Source organism: Leishmania panamensis (genome assembly GCF_000755165.1).
Source record: "Leishmania panamensis strain MHOM/PA/94/PSC-1 chromosome 34 sequence".
NCBI classification, from domain to species: domain Eukaryota; phylum Euglenozoa; class Kinetoplastea; order Trypanosomatida; family Trypanosomatidae; genus Leishmania; species Leishmania panamensis.
The window spans coordinates 1,518,314-1,535,380 of NC_025881.1; the positions used below are offsets into that span (position 1 = coordinate 1,518,314).

Sequence of the window (17,067 nt, forward strand, 5' to 3'; positions counted from 1 at the left end):
CGCGCAGCATACATCAAATCATTCGAAGAGGTTGTCTCTGACTGCAACTCGTTGATCGCTCCTACCAGGCAGGCAGAGACGTGATACACGTACCTTTCCTCCCTTAGAACACACCCACACACACATATATATATATATATCTATATGTATGTATGTATATATATGTGCATATGTATGTATACATGTATGTATATCTAGAGCAACGATAGAGTGGCCGAAAAAAAAAAACGCATTCACAGGGCAAGCCGACGGTATCAAGAAGGCGTTTCTCAGATCTTTCCTCTACGCGAACCTCATCGACCTGCGTAGCCACAAAGAAACAAAAGTGTAGCTGGCAAAGACGTACCGTGGAGTCTGCAGTGTACAGAAGGTGGGTGCGCACTTGCATGACCACCTTGGCGCGAAGGCACAGCTTTGTTTGATCACCTCTTCTCGTGCACGTAGTCAGCGGCCCACAGCCTTCTGTCCTGTGCAGCGGGCAGCGCTTGCAAAATATGTTCGACCCACTGCGCCTGTTGGTGCTGTCGTTCCTTTATTACTTTGGCTTCGCCTATGCTGCCTTCACAGCACTCAAGCAGCGCTCCACAACAATTGTGGTGACGGAGTCATCGGTGACAACGCCGATGGCTGCAAACGCACGTTGTCTACGCACAAAGGTGTCCATCGATATCCCATCGTTGAAGCTCATGATCATGCTAACATCCATGACGCTGCTCTCGCTTGTTGGGGCTGACTGGTTTCCACTTTTTGCGGAGATGCGCGTTATCTTCATGTATACGCTCCTTTTTGCACCCCCCTTGGCCCAGCAGGAGCTGTATGATCAGCTGTTCGCCCCTCTTCTGGCTCACGCTGGCACCGTTGTTCGCTCTCCGAAGATAAGGGGCTTCGTTGCTCGCAAGGTGCCGTTGTTTTTAGTACGTCTTTGCGTTGACGTTGCGATTGCCTTTGTGAACTACACGCAGCGCAGTCGTAGCCTCGATGGCAATGCGGCACAAGACATCTTGCGTGGCCTGCAGTTTAGCCAGCGCGCGCTGCAGCAGGTTCCCGATGTGCCGCTCGAGTCAGAAGACGCGACGCATGTGCGCAGTGCAAGAGACAGCAGCGGTGCTGCCGACATCAAAAATGTGCGGCGAGCTCTCATAGTGGAGAAGGCGACGAAGGGCTTCAACGCCCATATCCCGCTTGGCCGTGTTGTGCGGGATGACTACATTGACCCCGAGAGCAGCTTGTCCGTGGCGACGGCGTCTCTGTCAACGATGTCACCCTTTTCCAGTACGAGGGGGGATGGACTACTGGCGAGTTTGCACAGCGAGTACTTACACTCTGCGTTAGAGGGCAGTGAAGATAGTCGGACCGATGACGTGCGTCGCTGTTGCAGAAACCACAAAAAAGTGTTTGGCATCTCCTGAAACTGATGTGCTGTCTTGTGCTGCATCACTGTGCCTGAGTGCGCAAAAGGAAAGTGCGGGGAGAGGACAGGGTGGAGGAAGGATCCCCCCTTTCCTCGACCCCGACATTGACGCTGTGTCGCGCGGCGGCTTTTTAAATTTTCATGTGGCGGACGGTCCCCTATGCTTTGTTTTCTCCTTTGTGCGTGCATTTTCCTGCTGTGTTTGCCCTTTTTGTTGTGCTGTGGTCCACATTGCTGTGCCTTTTAGCTGGGAAGATTCGCGCTGCTGCCGCCTCCGCTTTCCCCCTTTTTTCCCCTTTTTTGTTTCGCTGCCCTTTTGTGTCCCCCCCTCCCCCTCTCTCTCTCCTTCTTCATCTCTCAGATCGCCCCTCCTCCCCTCCCCTCCCCTCTCCACCGCCAGTCCTCTTTTCCGCTGCCATCCCGCTTTTGCCCTTTCTCTGAGTCGCTCACTTTCTCCTGCTACGTGGTGGCTTTTCTTTCTTTCCTCTCTTTGTGCTTCTCGGTGAAGGAGGGTTTTTTGTTTCCGCACGTCTCTGCCTCTGCCTCTCACACTGGAGAGAGTGTGTTCGCCGAAGCGATGACTCTCTCTTCGGTTGGTGCTTGTAATGGCGTAAGTCTGTGTGTGTGTGTGTGTGTGCATAGACTCTGTTTTTTTTTTTTCCAGCTCTAGTCCTCCTACGCGTTCATTGAGTTTTCTCTCGGTGCTGCTGCGTGTTTCACATACGTTAAGTAGAGCCCTGCTGCATAAGTAGAGAAAGCGCACAAGAAGGAGCAGGATCCTGTGAGGGGACGAGGACTGGTGTGTGTTCACGGCATCAGTGCCCCCTTCCTCTTGCTTTCCAACGCTCTTGCACCCACGATGTTTTGTCGCCTTCTTAGCGAGGGCGGTGACTTATGGCAGAGATGTGACCTACTTCTCCCCCCCCAAAACGCACCCCTGCGTCCCTTTGGTGTAGACATTATTCCTGCCGTCGTTTCAAGCGAGGATGCTTCGAAATCGACGAAGTGCACATTCGAGGATGCCACCTGTATTGTCGTCCCGCCACCGCAGCGTTGACAACCTCTCACGATGCGTGCAAGCAAGACATCCTTTGCATACTTTCATTCATTCTTGTACTTGCTCACTCGTGCGGTTTGCTCTGTTTTTTTTTTTCATATCTCTACGGTGCAACCGCAACATCCGCTTTCTCAACTGGTGTGTGCTCACACTAGCAAATTGTCCACATGGTCGCGCATGGATGCGTGCGTCTCTCTCTGCACGTACACGTTGCTTCTCTACTTGTCTCTCCCCTTTCCTCACCAGAGTGCGAAAAACAACAACAAACCAACAGCGCCACAGCATACACGCACATCCACACCCCCACCCCGACACCCCACAGATAGTCATTACCTCACATTAGTCGTCGTTGCTCTCTGCTGTCCTTGCATGGGGAGGTGTGTCGACGCAACGGCAGGGGAACGCGTTACCGAAGGGTACAAAGGTGCTCGTGTTGCGCTCGCCTGTGTGTTTTTTTTTTTGGGGGGGGGGTTTGTATGTCTTAGTAGGCGGTGTTCGTTCATTTCCCTCTAGCTTCTTTTTTCCCTTCCCAAAGCAGCGCAGCAGCAAGTCTCCTCCACTGCATCATTGGCCCTCCGTGTCGAGCGCCGCGGGTGACAAGGCGACGCGCCAGTCACCTTCCGACTGCGGAAACGCCACATGAAAAGAAAAAAAACGTCAAAATAGAGGAGTGCCGTTTGCCCTCTTCGCTTTTCCGTTTTTTTTTTTCACTGACAACGTCCGTTCCCATCGACAACGGGCATCGCCGCCTCCTTCTCCCCCCTCCCTCCTCTACGCATAAATAGCGTGCAGGCGCGCAGAAAAATGAATCGACACAACAAATTTTACGCCGAGATGGCCGGCGAGTTGGAGGAGGACGAGTACTTCGATGAGGATGAGGACTACAACTACGATGAAGAGTACGAAGAGGAGGGGGAGTACGACGAGGTAGCATACAAGGCCCCAGCGAGATCGGCGGCACCTGCACCGGCGCGCATGACCAAAAGCACAGGGAAGGCGGCAGCGCCCGCGGCACCGGCCCTGCGTGTTAACCCTTACACAACGATATCGCCCCAGAGGGACGACGACTACGACGTGCTTGACATTATGCTGCCGCAAATGCACGCCTCGTGGAAAGTAAACGCGCCGACAATGCTGCCACTCACGGAGAGTGAGGCGGTCACGGCGCTTCGGGCAAGCAACTACAGCCTCGGACCCGCCTTTCTGCAACTCAAAGCAAAGCGAGACGAGGAGAGATCCAAGCGTGGCGGCGGCATTCTGAAGGTTACCGCAGCTGCTGGACCTCCGAAGCAAAGTTCCACTCGTCCACCTGTTGAGACCGCCAAACAGGACGGCGAGGAGGCGAGCAACAACGAGGATAGCTCCCCCGCGCCGAGTGCGAGCTCTGGCCGCACCACGGCCACTTCGCGGAGCTTGAAGGGGACTTCGCAGAGGCGTACAAGACAGATGCTAGAGATGGAGCCAGACAGGGAGAAGCCTGACTGCACGTTTGTGATTGCCGGCCACGTCGACGCCGGAAAGAGTACTACCCTGGGTCACCTCCTTCTGCTCTTAGGCCGCGTTAGCAGCCAGGATGTCGAGCGAAACGAAAAAGCAGGCCGCATGCTGAACAAGGAGGCCTGTAAGTATGCCTGGCTGCTGGACCAGTGCGAGGAGGAACGGCGCCGCGGCGTCACCATCGACTCCGGCTCCTTCTGCTTCGAAACGGAGCACCGCCGTGTGCACATCCTCGACGCACCAGGGCATAAGGACTTCGTGGTTAGCATGATCAGCAGTGCCACGCAGGCCGACGCCGCCGTGCTCGTCGTGACGGCGGCCACCTCGGAGTTCGAGACGGGGCTGCAGCACGGCACAAAGTCTCACCTGAGAGTCTTGAAAACGCTCGGCGTTGGGTCAATTGTTGTCGCGGTCAACAAGATGGACTTCGTCGGCTACTCACAGGAGCGCTACGACTACGTGGTGCGGGAGCTTCAGCTTCTAATGAAGCAGACCCGCATTCCTGAGGAGGCCATCGTCGGCTTCTGTCCTATTAGCGGCATGACAGGCGTCAACCTCACCCAGCGGGACGCCAAGGCAATGCTGTGGTACTCCGGCCCCAGCCTAATCGAGATGATTGACAAGTGCCCGTTGGAGAGCCGCCTGGTGAACAGCCCGCTTCGCCTGAGCCTGCAAGACGTGCAGAGCACCACCCTCTATGCTAAGGTCGAAAGTGGGAAGTTCTTCACAGGGGACACAGTCCAGTTCGTGCCGAGCGAGGTGCGGGTAGTCGTCAAGTCGATTCAAAAGCCCACAGTGGCTGGCACCGTTCTCGTCGCCTTCGCTGGCGAGACGGTGGAGATCACCACTAACTCGCCTGTGACAGGGCTCTACCCGGGCTGTGTCGGCTGCGAGCAGAATCTGCTGATTCACAGCTCTACCGATTTCGAGGCACAAATTCAGACCTTTCGCACCCTTACCAAATCTATCTTGCCGGGGATGACCTTCACCATCATTGTGCACGCCTTGACTGTGCGGGTGCAAGTCGTCACACTGATCTCTAAGATGGACAGCAGGACAGGGTGCTGGTCGAAAGGGATGGTGAAGTGTGTACCCCCGGCCACACAGGCGATGATGCTTTTCCGCGCCGAGTGCCCTATTGCGCTCGAACCGGCGACGGAGTGCCGCGCGCTGGGGAGGTTTGTCCTTCAGCAAGATGGTGAAACGGTCGCTGGCGGTCTGGTGACTCGTGTTGTGGACAAGCAGTGAGTCATGTGCAGGCACGCACCATGGAAGAACACACATAAGCCACTATGCGAAATCCGCGACCAGGCACCGTACTACACCTCCTCTATTCTTGTCCTCGCACTGCGTCCCCCGTACCACTTCGCATTCCCGGTTGCCGCCTCCTTTCTTCCTCCTTTCAAGACCTCCATGAACGTCGTATGATGGTGGCTTGAGGAGGGGGGCCGTTTATCATTGTTCGTTGCCACGTGCCCGCCTGCGCCGTCGTGGGACGTGTGTTGTTGCAAAACTTTGTTCTTGCAGAGATGAGGTCAGGGGCGTCTTCTTTGTCCACCTTTTTCACCACTTTGTCTCCCCTGCGTGTATGTGCAGTCGTTTCTCAGCGACTGCATGGACGCCGCCCCCCTCTTTTTGTTTCTCCTCCTCGTGATGAATTCTCCCGTCCCGCCTTACAGTGATGCGCGCGTGCGCTAGTGCTCGAACGGATGACCGAAACACGTGAGAAGAGTGGGGGGGGGGCGATGCAGAAACGGTTTTTTTTCTCCCTTTTTTCTCTTCGCCAACGTTGAAATTGTGCGAGGGGCAAGAGGCGGGTAGACACGCCCCCTGCTGCCACGATCTCGGTCTCTCTTTAGTGGTGGCGTCCGCATTCGCTTAAGGCAATACACCGACGCCCAACCAGCAAAGAAAAGCGGGCCTACCTCGTTACTGAAACAGTACCGCAAAAAAAAAAGAAGAAAAAAACCCACCTATAGCAGTAAATGAAGTAATGGCCCACGGGCTCCCTCGCTCCCTCCAATTCGTGGTACTGGGTCGGATTGGAGCTGTTGTCTGCTCTGCCATGTATCCCCTTCCTCAGACTGCTGGGCACCTCGCCGACTCCACTGACAGGTGTACAGGGCGAGATAGAGTCCCCCCACACACGAGGGGTGTTGTTTCGGGCTGTTTAGCGTACGCCTTTCTCGGCGTCCTGTGATGCATCGTTCATTCTGGGCTGTGGTGCTCGTTTTCTGTCGCGTTTACTCTCCATGTTGCTGTCCATGAATCTCTCTGACTGCTGCATGTGATATGCGCCCGGCGTGCGACTCGGCGATTGCACAATGCATGCCTGTTGTCGTGTACGTCTGCGCAGCACGGAACAAGTTTGACCATATTCTTGCTCACAAGTAGGTCGCCCTCACTGTTACTCTTTCTCGCCTTTTGCAAAATCTGAGGAGCGATACATTTAGCGCCGAGATAACGCAAGCACGACCTCGCTCACGCACCGACGTACATCCGAACGACTGTTGCGTCTACTGTTCTCGTGATCTTTCTCAGGAGTTCATACACGTACCCCCCCCCCCACATACACTCACCCAGACAAGCGAGAGGGGCTATTAATATACACGAAAAAGATAAAGTGAATGCTAATCACACTGAGGTATCTTTTACTTGTAGTTGGCGGACACCTGCGTAACGCAGTACGTTCGTGTGTGTCGCCCTGAACGGCATACTTGCCGCCCCTCTTTTCTTTTCTTTTCCGATTATCTTTTCTCTTTTTTCTGGTATCCTTTTCCGCATGGGACGACTCTTTTCCTCACATTTCATTTGCTCTCTTGTCCTCTCCCTCTCGCCAAGAGCTCACGCTCGAATCATCCACGTCCGGAGGAAGTAAGCGGCATAGTGTTGATACTCCTGCTGACAGCGTGCTTCCTCACTCTGTGGTTGTCGATTGACTGCGGTGTGGGGTGACACGCGCGCGCTCTCTTTATCTGCGTGGCATTTTTTTATCTATCCCTCCGTTATTCGTCCCCCTTTGTCCCTCCCTCCCTCCCTCCCCCCTCGGTAGCTCTCACAAGCGTCGTGGCTTGGCGAGCTGTTCGAGCACTGGATGGGCTTGCTCGCCATGGGGCGCTGCAGGCGTGGTGCAGAGGAAACGTATGAGTTTCGGGAGGAGTACGCCGTGCTTGACGCTCCTATTGCCAATGCCGACCATATCCCTCTGCGCTTGAGCCCACAGGAGCGCAAGATACAGCGCCTCATGCGAGGCGTCATTCTTGCCTCTTCCTACACGGACAAGGTTGACTCTGCTTCTGCCTTGAAGCTCAAGAATCGCGAGCTGCTCATCGTGAAGGAACTCACGAATGCACTGACGGGGCTCATTGTAGGCCTCGATATGCGCAAAGCTGCCCCTTTCGTGCGCGACCGCGAGTTCACGCTGTACCAGCACGAGATCCGTGCCGCAATTGAGATGTGTCGGCGCTATAAGATGATGAACCCTGACCTTCTGCGCACTGACTACGTGAAGTTCCTCTACATGATTCAAGACGCAGTGCAAAGTGACATGACACGTGAAGCGCTCGGCTTCAATGTCGTGAAGGAGTTGGTGACGGTGGGCCGGTACTGTGAGATGCACAGCATACAAGACATCTTGCAGGACCCACGACTGCCTCACTGCATCACTCCGGTGCCCCTCATGAAGGACCGCAACTTGCTGAACCGGTGCCTGCGTTGCAAGGACATAGTTGTGGGGAGGCTCGTGAAGCAATACTCCAGTGAGCATCGCCTGCCCGAGGACGAGGTGGAAGTAGTGGTTCGAAGCCTCAACGATGCGAACTGCTTTTCAAACGACAATGTTGAGACGTCCGAGCGACTCCTGGAGCTGCTGAAGCAGTACTTTACGCCAAGCTCGTGTACGCCGCTGACGAGCTTGGCAATCGACGAGGGTGCCGACGGTAGTCGTCTGACACACAGTCACAGGATGCAATACACCTTCGTTCTGCAGAGTCTCTCCCTGTGGAAGAACATGTGTCGGAAGATGTACATCTTGTGGTCCATCGCCGAGGAGGACATGCTGAGCCCGAACGAGAAGTACGAGCTGCGTATGACGGGGCAGGGGCTGCAGCGGGTGCAGAAGGCACCGAAGCTTTACAAGGCAGTTCAACAGGTGCTGCAGGAGACCAAGGAGGAGCTTGGCGAGTGGGTCGGGTCGGAGCGGATTCACCTCGGTGACGATCAGGTGCCAAATGCGTTTCATTTCATCGACAAGTACGGCCAAGTGTCCCGCATTATCATCCCCATCCTGCGTACCTTAGGTCACATTGACCATCTGGAGCAGCACGCCGAGCACGCGGCCTACCTGCGCGAGGTCTGGGGTGGTGGTGAGCAGGCAAAGCGCGCCATATTGCGCGACTTCTTTCGGCATGGCTTTGATGGCAGCGGTGGAGACAACATGGACGACGCGGGCAGCTGCATCGATGGCCGACTCACAAGCGCGTGGAATTGGTGCAACAACATTCGTTTCAAGGAGTTCTACCCACTCTTCCTCTTCTCCGGCTTTAGCTCCTTTGATGGTGATATGAGTTTGTAGTTGACGGAGTGCATTGGTGGCGCGGAAGGGTCTCTACAGACTCATTTGCTGGGCGTGTCTTGCGTCAGCCAGATACCGCGCCGAGCTCTCGAGTGCGCCGGCACGCCGCCACCGAGCCGCTGTCTTTTCCCTCACTCTTTCTTTTCCGCTGTGGTGTGCTTGCTCTTCTGCACGTGACCTCATCTGTTCGTTTCGTCTTTATATAAAAACTCTAGACTACCACACAATTTGCCGTGTCGGTGTGACGTGCGAAAATCAACAAAAAACGAAAAGAAACGACGAGGTGTCACCGCTGCATACTCACCCACCTTGGGACATGTGCGCTTGGCCCCATCGCCAATCATGACGCGGTGAAAAGAGAGCGCCAGCAACGTGAGAAGGTGCGCGTGATCAGACGAGCTTTCCGTGTGTGTTGCTGCGAACACACACCCACACACACACTTACAGTAGGCGCCTGTGCGTGCACTGTTCTGAAAGGGTCTTGTAAATCTCACTGCTAGTGTCGAAGTTGATCAGTTTTTAGAATTTGATTCTGTTTGATTTATCTCTTCTCTGTTGTTCTCTGGTTTACCCTCTTCTAACTCTCTGCGCTGCTGTGCTTGGCACTTTCGATAATTCGTGTCGTTGTGTTACTCTGACTTCTGCCTGGTGGTACACCACTGCCGCCAAAACTCAATCACACCGACGTCCCCCCCCCCCCAAACACGCAAGCGCTGTGGAAATTAATGGATTACCATCGGCACACCTGTGCGCCGACTAAAGAATAGCTGAACAAAGCTACAGTCTAGCTGAATCAAACTCGCTTCTTTTTTTTTTCCTTATTTCGCGTGTCGGTCTGTTATCGGCCACGAGCACATGCCGCCGAAAGCACCCAATCTCAAGTTCAAGCCGAAGCTAGTGCTTGGTGAGGAAGAGGCGACAGCGCGTTCTCTTGCAACGCAGTCTACCGATGATTTAAGTCTGGTGCAGCTCGCTCGCTTGCAGGGTCTCTACATCGAAGAGCAGGCATTATCAGCTTCTGGAGCTGTCACCGGCTCAGGAGACCGACTGACGTTGACATCGTCGTCCTCTGGGCGCGTTGGTAGTAATGGCGGGAGAGGCGGCGTCACTGGGTCGTCATCTACCCCATGTGAGGAACAGCCACGGGTGAGCTGTGCGAATGGCCTACAGAACGAGGATGGCAGACGGGGAACCGTAGCGTCCTCACTTCTGCGCCCCAAGAGCCGCGGCCACAATCTGAGTGCCCACGCCGCCCTCGAGGAGGCGTCACGCAGGCACGTCGACATCTCCCAGTACCCTGAGACGGCGCCGCCACTTCCACAGAACTCAATGAACGCGATTGTATCATCGAGTGCATCACAGTGCTCTGGCTCCACGCACTCAGCGCTGTACGTCCCACTACCACTCGATGCTACTCTGCCGACGCGATTCGCAGCAGAAGAGCGCGGCGACCTCTCTTCGGCTCAAGGCGCAGTAGGCGGTGCGCCACGGTCGCCGTCCGCAGCGCCGATGGATGTGGATGGCACTGCCTTCTTACGCGAGGCGGAGCTGGAGCAGGAGCGTACCTTTGCAGCGAACATGCGCTTTTACGAGGAAATCCTGCGCCCCATGCAAACGGTCGTACCATCCGCGGCTGTAGCACCTGGCGGGTTGGTGTGGATGCAGCTTCCTCGGTTTCACGAGAACGCGCCCTTCTCATTCTTCAACCTTCCACCAGGCAAGGTGGGGGAAATGAAGGTGCTGCGTAGCGGCCGTATGGTGCTGGAGATTGCTGGCGTGTACTACGACGTCGCGGTGGAGGGGTACGAGGACGCCGGCAACGATGGCGCCTGCGCGACGGCAGTTGCGACTCAGTCAAGCGCGTACCCATCGAATCCGTCCTCGAAGCCGAGCTGCTACGAGCTCGGCCTGCTGCAGAAGAAGCTCATTTGCACCCCCACTCTTCCATGAGCGAGGCTAATGGCGCGCGTACAGCAGAGAGGCCATAAGTCGCAGAACACAAGCTGAGTGCTGCGCTCCACCGCGAGGACGCACTCCTTCACGTCGTATCCATCCTTCGTGGTATCCATGGTTGTCACTGTGTCTTTCCTGTGCTCATTTTCGGTAAGGGGACCGTCTAAGGCCTCACGTTTGTGCAGGCCTATCTTTAAGAGTCATTACTGTCACAGAGACGAGCGACAACCTGATACATGGGGCGTTGCCGGCTGCTCCCTTCTGTCGATACTACACAGCCAAGTTTTTGGGCACGGAACGAGGGACAGGCATTCGCATGCATAAATGCAGAGGGTGACCTCACTTCCCGCTCTGTTTTTTTTTTTTTCATTTGAGTCTTCTGTGTGCGCTCTTGGCAGCTCGATGTTTTGTTCTGAGGGTTGGTGTGTGTAGTGCTACGCGTCGCTAGGCCCCCTTCCCTCGACCGGTACTTGTCTTCGTCCCACTTCAACTTCTCCTCCTCTCTTTCTCTGATTCCCTCCTCCTCTGGTTGTGTTTACTCTTGTCGGTGCGTCTGTGTTCCGATCGCTGTTCTGCTCGCTATTGCCGAGGTGACCGCCCACAGTTCTGTTCCCTTTTTGGTGTTGTTGCAGCGCTGCCTTGATCTAGGAAAGAGTGGTTGGTCATGATCTGACCCCCTCTCTGTGCTCTTTTCCTGGTTCAACGAAGCCGGAGTGCACATACATCTGGGAGTCTCCCTGCGCACTCGCTGTAGGCGACGTGCCCTCTGTCCCTCTGCCCCCCCCCCCTCTTTTTCCCTGCTGAGCTGCTAGCATGTCGTTCCTCAAGGAAAAAAATCGCAAAGAATCAAAGGAGAAATTCTGGCTCTACGCCTTTCGCGACCACCTGGCAAACCTGCGTGCCTTTTCGAGCTGCGTCGAAACCGCCGATGTGAACGGGGTTGGGGACTACCAGCTTCTCGTGGCAGATGGCAGCAAGCGCATCAAGGTGTACGCGGGCACCTCACTTGAGCGTGAGCTGCCGCTCTTTGGGGTGCCGTCCGCGATTACCTCTTTTTTCATGGACAACGGCGACGCTATCAGCAAGCCTATCATCGCGGTCGCCACGGGGCCGTACATCTTCATGTACCGCGGCAACAAGCCGCTCTATCGCTTCATGGTGCCGCCGGTAATTCTCGATCCGCAGGAGTTGGCTATCTGGCAGGATCTCGCCACGGAAGCGCTCCCCATTGAGAGGGCGGTGGAGAGACTGGAGAGTCTTCTGGACTCCGGCCTGCAAACCTCCTCGCGCACGCTGCAGCTGCTGCTCATGGAGACGCCGGGGGAGCGCAGCGAGTTTGTCGCCCGCCTACGCGCTGTTCCGCTCATTCAAATGGACGTCGTCTGCTGTCTGGGGTCCATCCCGCTCACATCTCTGGAGGAGGGAGGGAAGAGCGTACTAGTGATTGGTACCGAGGCTCATTTGCTCTACGTCCTTAAAAAAAACGCGGCGGAGGTGGCGCTGAAGGTGGTGCTGCCGAGCACACCTGTGTTCCTCATTACGGCCGGCTGCTACGAGGTAGACTATCGTATCGTCGTTTCGTGCCGCGACGGTCGGGTGTACTCGATCAAGCATGGTAACTTGCATAGGGCCGTGATTCAGCCGGATGCGCAACCGTGTGCCATTGCCCGGTGCGACAACCTCGTTGCTGTGGCCACGACGGCAAACACGCTCTCCTACTACACCCTCAAGGGAAAAAAGCAGCAGAGCGTCTACTTGCCGTGCTCCATCAATGGCCTGTCTACCATCACCGACCCCGTTACTGGCGAGGCACGCGGGTTGGTGGTGGCACTCAGCAACGGCGAAATTCGCGTTTATGTTGGAACCCAGCTTCACCACGTCAGCCTAGCCTACGGCGCTGTGACAGCGATGAAGTTTTGTCGCTACGGTCGTGCAGATGGCGCGCTTGTGCTCGTGCTGCAGAACGGCTCCCTCGTAGTCGAGCTGCTGCACCGCGGCGTGAACTTGTCCTCGAGCAAAAAGGTGGAAACCGGCCCACCACCGCAGCAGGACGTCCCCATTCCCATTCCGCACCTCAGCTCTGTCTTCGCGACGCAGTCAGCGCGCGAGCGCAAGTACGGAGCGGAGATATACCAACTCTTCCAGTACGACCTGTCGCAGCTGCGGCTCACGACGGCGAAGGCGTATGTGGAGATGATTGCCAACGGCGCTGTTCCCTCCGAGTTAGGCAGCGTTATGCAAGAGAGTAAAGGGGTGGGGGAGTCGTCACTGCGACTGAGCGCCGTTGTGCAGGGGCTTGGGCCGGTGTTCAAAGTGAAGGTACAACTGCAAAACGTCGGCGAGGCGCCACTTCACGGCGTGCGAGTCGTCTTCTGCCTTTCTGAAGACGGCGTCTATCGCATGCCGCAGCAGATCTTCTCGATTCCCGCGTTGGTGCCTTCTGTGCCGCTCTCCTGCTGCGCCGCATTTGTGACAGTGGCAGAGGGTGAGGGTGAGGCCCAGGGCAGCGCCATTCTGGTCGTTGCGACCGGTCCAGAGAGCCGCACACCGTTGGCAAGCACCCTTGTCGATCTACCAGAGGCGGAGCTTATTGATGAGGTGTAACTCTATCGGTAGGTGGCTCGCATGTTTTTGTTTGTTTTCTCGGCTTGTGTCAGGGGTGCGTGCGACTGGCTGTTGGTTATCTCGCCCCCGTCCCTACGACACCACGCTTGTATGTGAAAAGAATGGAGGCGCTCTCCTTGAGCGGTTCTTCGTGGTAGCGGCACGATATGAAATGAGAAGTGGGTCGGAGTGGAGTGAGGATCTCGATTGTGTGTTTCTCTTCGGTTCTGCTGCTGACGGCGCGTGCCTGCGCGATAATCCTGGTTTTACTCGCACGGCGGATCCGTAGACTGCGCGGCACTGATTGAGAGAGAGAGAGGGGTGCAGGTGGCGGCTCCAACTCTCTTTTGCTTTGAGGCGACTGCTTATTTAGCCTTGTGTGCTCTCTGCACGGTCCAAGAAAAACAGATGCTCTTTGTGGAAGTGTAAGATCTTGTTTAAATACCCCTTCCCCGTGCTCGCCTTGGTGCAACTCTCCGCAGACGCAGAGGTTTCGTTCAAATATAATGAAGTACGAACCGCACCCTCTCGCTGTCTCTGTTCTTCTATTCTATGGGCTTTCAGTTTTGCTTCTTCTGGGGCCTTGACGGAGTACTCAATATGTATGCAAACTCCTTTCTTCCCCCTCTTGCTCTGACGATCCTACCCGCCTCTCACACCTGCGCCTCTGTCCTCACTGCAAACAGCAGCCCTTCCCCCTGCAGCAGAGTCAAAAGGGCGCGCGTCATGCCGTTGTCCTCAACGGCTCCGCAACCCCTGACGAAGGAGGAGGAGACGCTAGCGACGCCGTCTGCGTCCCTCCCACAGGCACACTCCACGGAGACACCTGAGACCACCCCCACTGCATCCTCATCGCCAAAGATGACAGCAGCAAGCTCGAAAGGAGAAGTCTCAGCTAACGACTCGGGCACACCCACGGCTGCCACAGCGCCACGCGAAACTCGCTTCTTGAGGGATGCTAAGATTGAGGAGGACCGTTACATCTATGAAACTCTTTACAAGTCGCTCGATGACACCACTGACACGGCCATCCGAGACGAACTCACAGTCGGCGATACCGTCCGCTTCGCCCGCAACGCCAAGCGAGAGTTCAGCAAGGCCACAGGGATGCCTCTTGGCGAAAAGGCAAAGAACTGCACCGCGCTGGTGTGCAGCTTCTCACAGAAGAAGAACCAAAAGGTGGCCTACGTCTTCATTCTCTTCAGCGTTCTCATCATGACGTTGCCGGTGATTGTCCTTTTTATGGGTATGAAGCTGGTTGCTCCGTGGATCGATATGGACCCGACGTTGTGCGGTGGTGGTCTGGCCGTGTTCACAGCGATGTCCTTGATGTTTTCCTACGTGGTGTTCGCCATTATGGAGGATGCGCAGTGTGGCAGACAGAACGCAAGCGAGGCCGAGAGCAAAAAGGAGCGATGACTGGGTTTTCCACCCCTCACAGCAGCCACTGAATACGGTGCTGTCGTCTTTGTGTATTGTGATGGGCGTCTTGGCAGAGCGCAAGATAGCATCTTCCTCTTGTGCGGTACGAAGCATTTCAGCTAGGTGTAAGTCCTCTTTGGTAACGAGCAAGAAAAACGCTAACGGTAGCACTACGAAGAACAGGGGAGACACCAAAAAAAAATGGTGTCTCCTGAACGCTGACAGGTCCGAGACGACGCGGTCGATGTTGGTGCCCCAGTGAGGGGGTAGGGGGGGGCACACCTGGCTGGATCTCCGGGATTCTCCTCATTGCCCGCCTTCGAATGACAGATGACTTCCAGATGTCCCCGGGCTTGCGGTCTGCCGTGTCCGCTTCTTGGATATGGCGCTGCACGCACCGCCCCAACATATCTCGTTCGCTTTTTTTTTCTTGCGTTGCCAAACCCCTCTCTCTGCGCCTCTTGCTTTTCCATTCCTACCCGGCTCATGTTGCCGGCGCCAACGACTGGCTCATGCGTGGGCGCGTGTGTGTGTGTGTGTGTGTGCACCTTTTCCACGTTTACCATTGATCCACTTAGCGGATTTAACCCTCTATTCAATGAGCACGATCTGAGGTTTATCGTCGCTAATCATCGCCTCTGCGCGGACACGTTGCTGCAGCTCTGTATTCGCATCTTCCATTTCAGAAGAACAACGAGCTCAGATCAAGGAAGCCGCACAGCTTAAGTGAAGGACTCCGCCGCTGACCGCTTTCCAATACACTCACAAGTGTGCAGTTCTGTTCACACAAGAGCAGCAAGGCAATCGCTGTGAAAAGCGGGGAGAGAGATCTCGCGCTCACCTCACAATCCCCTGCAGGGTCCGGCAGAGCCAGCGAAGATGATCTCTGACGGCGCTGCGTTTGGTATAGCTGCAGGAGTGTGGGTGGTGGCGGCCGGCCTCTTCATGGGCTTCTGCTTTGTTTTACCCTTGATAGTCGATCGTTGTTGCTATCCAAGGGTCCACACCGAGAGCACGGGTGAGCAGTACAAGGTTTATGAGGCCGGCCTCTGATACGGAAATGGGGCGAATGGGGGAGACAACTAAAAGGAGGACACCCACTCTAATTCACTCGCTCTCTATTTATGCCTCCCACGCCTACTTGCTCGTTTCTCGAGTACCTCTGTCTCTTTTTCCTCTCCTTTCCGACGTGGTGGGCTACTTGTATGACACCAGCAGAGGTTTGTTGCTGATGTCTTCTGCTGCGGGGTTTGCTTGATGATTTCCTTTTCTTGATTCATTCCACCATTTCCTTCGTTCTTACTCTCACGCCGGTTCCCCCTCCCCCTCCCTCCGCTCGTAGCGCGAGAGCAGCACATCTTTGGCGTGCCTGCTAGCGTGTCTTTATTCAGGTGAAGGGGAGACGTTGCTCTAACACAGCGCCTTACGTGCCTTGAGTCTTTTCATTTTGTTGATCGTATAGACGAAACTTTGTTGCCTCTTTCGCTTCTTTTGAGTGCGCATCGTGTGAGCCGAGTACACGCTGCTGTTGTCCTGTGATCCTTTTCCTCCTCTGCGCTTTTATCTTTAACGCTTGAGTTCTACTGCAGCGCCTCGCTGGGATTGTCTCCCGATGATTGAGTTCTTTTTAACTTGTGTCAGTGTGTGCGTGTGTGTGTGTGTGCGCGCGGTTGCCTTGTTGTGTGCGAGTTTGAAAATATTCTTTGATTTTTTTTTTGGTTCGGTTCGTTTCCTCAGCGCTGCTTGGACGCCTTCTCCTCGGCAGTGCACACACAGTCCAGATGCCTGCAGCAGGGAAACAAAACACACAAGAAAAAGAAGAGGAGGAAAGGACACGGATACGCGGCGTCGACGGCGGCCTTTCCACGAGTCTCTCTCATAGCGGCAATACATTTCTTGCTTTGCCGGTGTCGAGTGAGCGCCACACACGTGTGGGACGCTCGCCACTTTGCAGGTGTTTTTTTTTCCTACCACTGCACTACTTGCACTGCCACATCGCTTCCCTCTCTCCCTCACCAACACACCTTTCTCTCTCGTTTGGTGAGGGCCACCCCGATAAAACAGTTCTGCTGGTTCTTTATATCCTGACACATACACACCAATAAAGACAAATACTCATCACAGCAAACAGCGTTGCTCGCGCTGTTCCTTTCGGCAAGACAGCGTCAGGAGCACGCCGATATGTCTACCCGAAAACAAGCACGAATGGCGAAGCACTTGCCTAGACAGCGTGCAGGCATTTCATCTCTCCACATATCTCGAAATTAAATCTGTATCCAGCCAAACAGTCAGCAGCAGTCGCTGGTGGAAAAATCCCGCACAAGAAAAGATGCCGATACCGTTGCTCCTGCAGTACGAGACACAAACAACAGTTCAAGAAGAGATAGACACGCACACGTGATGATTCACAAACACAATTATTTAACAGCAACATCTGAGAAGCACTAAGGCTTCCTGACGTGAAACAGTTTATTAAACATCTGATAGTACAGTGCGCCCACCTGCGTTTGAAAATCTCTCTCGTGTCCCTTGAACTTGCCTTTCCACCCA

At 55.2% G+C, this 17,067-nt stretch overlaps 6 protein-coding genes across 6 annotated transcripts; all 6 read left to right on the top strand.

The window, feature by feature from the left end:
- Positions 1-494: 494 nt before the first annotated feature.
- LPMP_344030 (hypothetical protein) lies at positions 495-1,409 on the top strand (the record flags this gene model as incomplete). Its single annotated transcript, XM_010704523.1, has 1 exon — positions 495-1,409. One exon carries the CDS (start codon positions 495-497, stop codon positions 1,407-1,409), a length of 915 nt encoding a protein of 304 aa, XP_010702825.1.
- A 1,863-nt stretch (positions 1,410-3,272) lies between these two features.
- Positions 3,273-5,213, top strand: LPMP_344040 (elongation factor 1-alpha, putative; the record flags this gene model as incomplete). The annotated part of the gene is made up of 1 exon (XM_010704524.1): positions 3,273-5,213. One exon carries the CDS (start codon positions 3,273-3,275, stop codon positions 5,211-5,213), a length of 1,941 nt encoding a protein of 646 aa, XP_010702826.1.
- A 1,846-nt stretch (positions 5,214-7,059) lies between these two features.
- Positions 7,060-8,538, top strand: LPMP_344050 (hypothetical protein; the record flags this gene model as incomplete). Its single annotated transcript, XM_010704525.1, has 1 exon — positions 7,060-8,538. One exon carries the CDS (start codon positions 7,060-7,062, stop codon positions 8,536-8,538), a length of 1,479 nt encoding a protein of 492 aa, XP_010702827.1.
- An 855-nt stretch (positions 8,539-9,393) lies between these two features.
- Positions 9,394-10,488, top strand: LPMP_344060 (hypothetical protein; the record flags this gene model as incomplete). The annotated part of the gene is made up of 1 exon (XM_010704526.1): positions 9,394-10,488. The coding sequence occupies one exon, from the start codon at positions 9,394-9,396 to the stop codon at positions 10,486-10,488; it is 1,095 nt and encodes a 364-aa protein (XP_010702828.1).
- Positions 10,489-11,304: 816 nt separating this feature from the next.
- Positions 11,305-13,095, top strand: LPMP_344070 (Bardet-Biedl syndrome 1 (BBS1) protein-like protein; the record flags this gene model as incomplete). Its single annotated transcript, XM_010704527.1, has 1 exon — positions 11,305-13,095. The coding sequence occupies one exon, from the start codon at positions 11,305-11,307 to the stop codon at positions 13,093-13,095; it is 1,791 nt and encodes a 596-aa protein (XP_010702829.1).
- A 726-nt stretch (positions 13,096-13,821) lies between these two features.
- On the top strand, positions 13,822-14,514 carry LPMP_344080 (hypothetical protein; the record flags this gene model as incomplete). The annotated part of the gene is made up of 1 exon (XM_010704528.1): positions 13,822-14,514. One exon carries the CDS (start codon positions 13,822-13,824, stop codon positions 14,512-14,514), a length of 693 nt encoding a protein of 230 aa, XP_010702830.1.
- Positions 14,515-17,067: the final 2,553 nt, after the last annotated feature.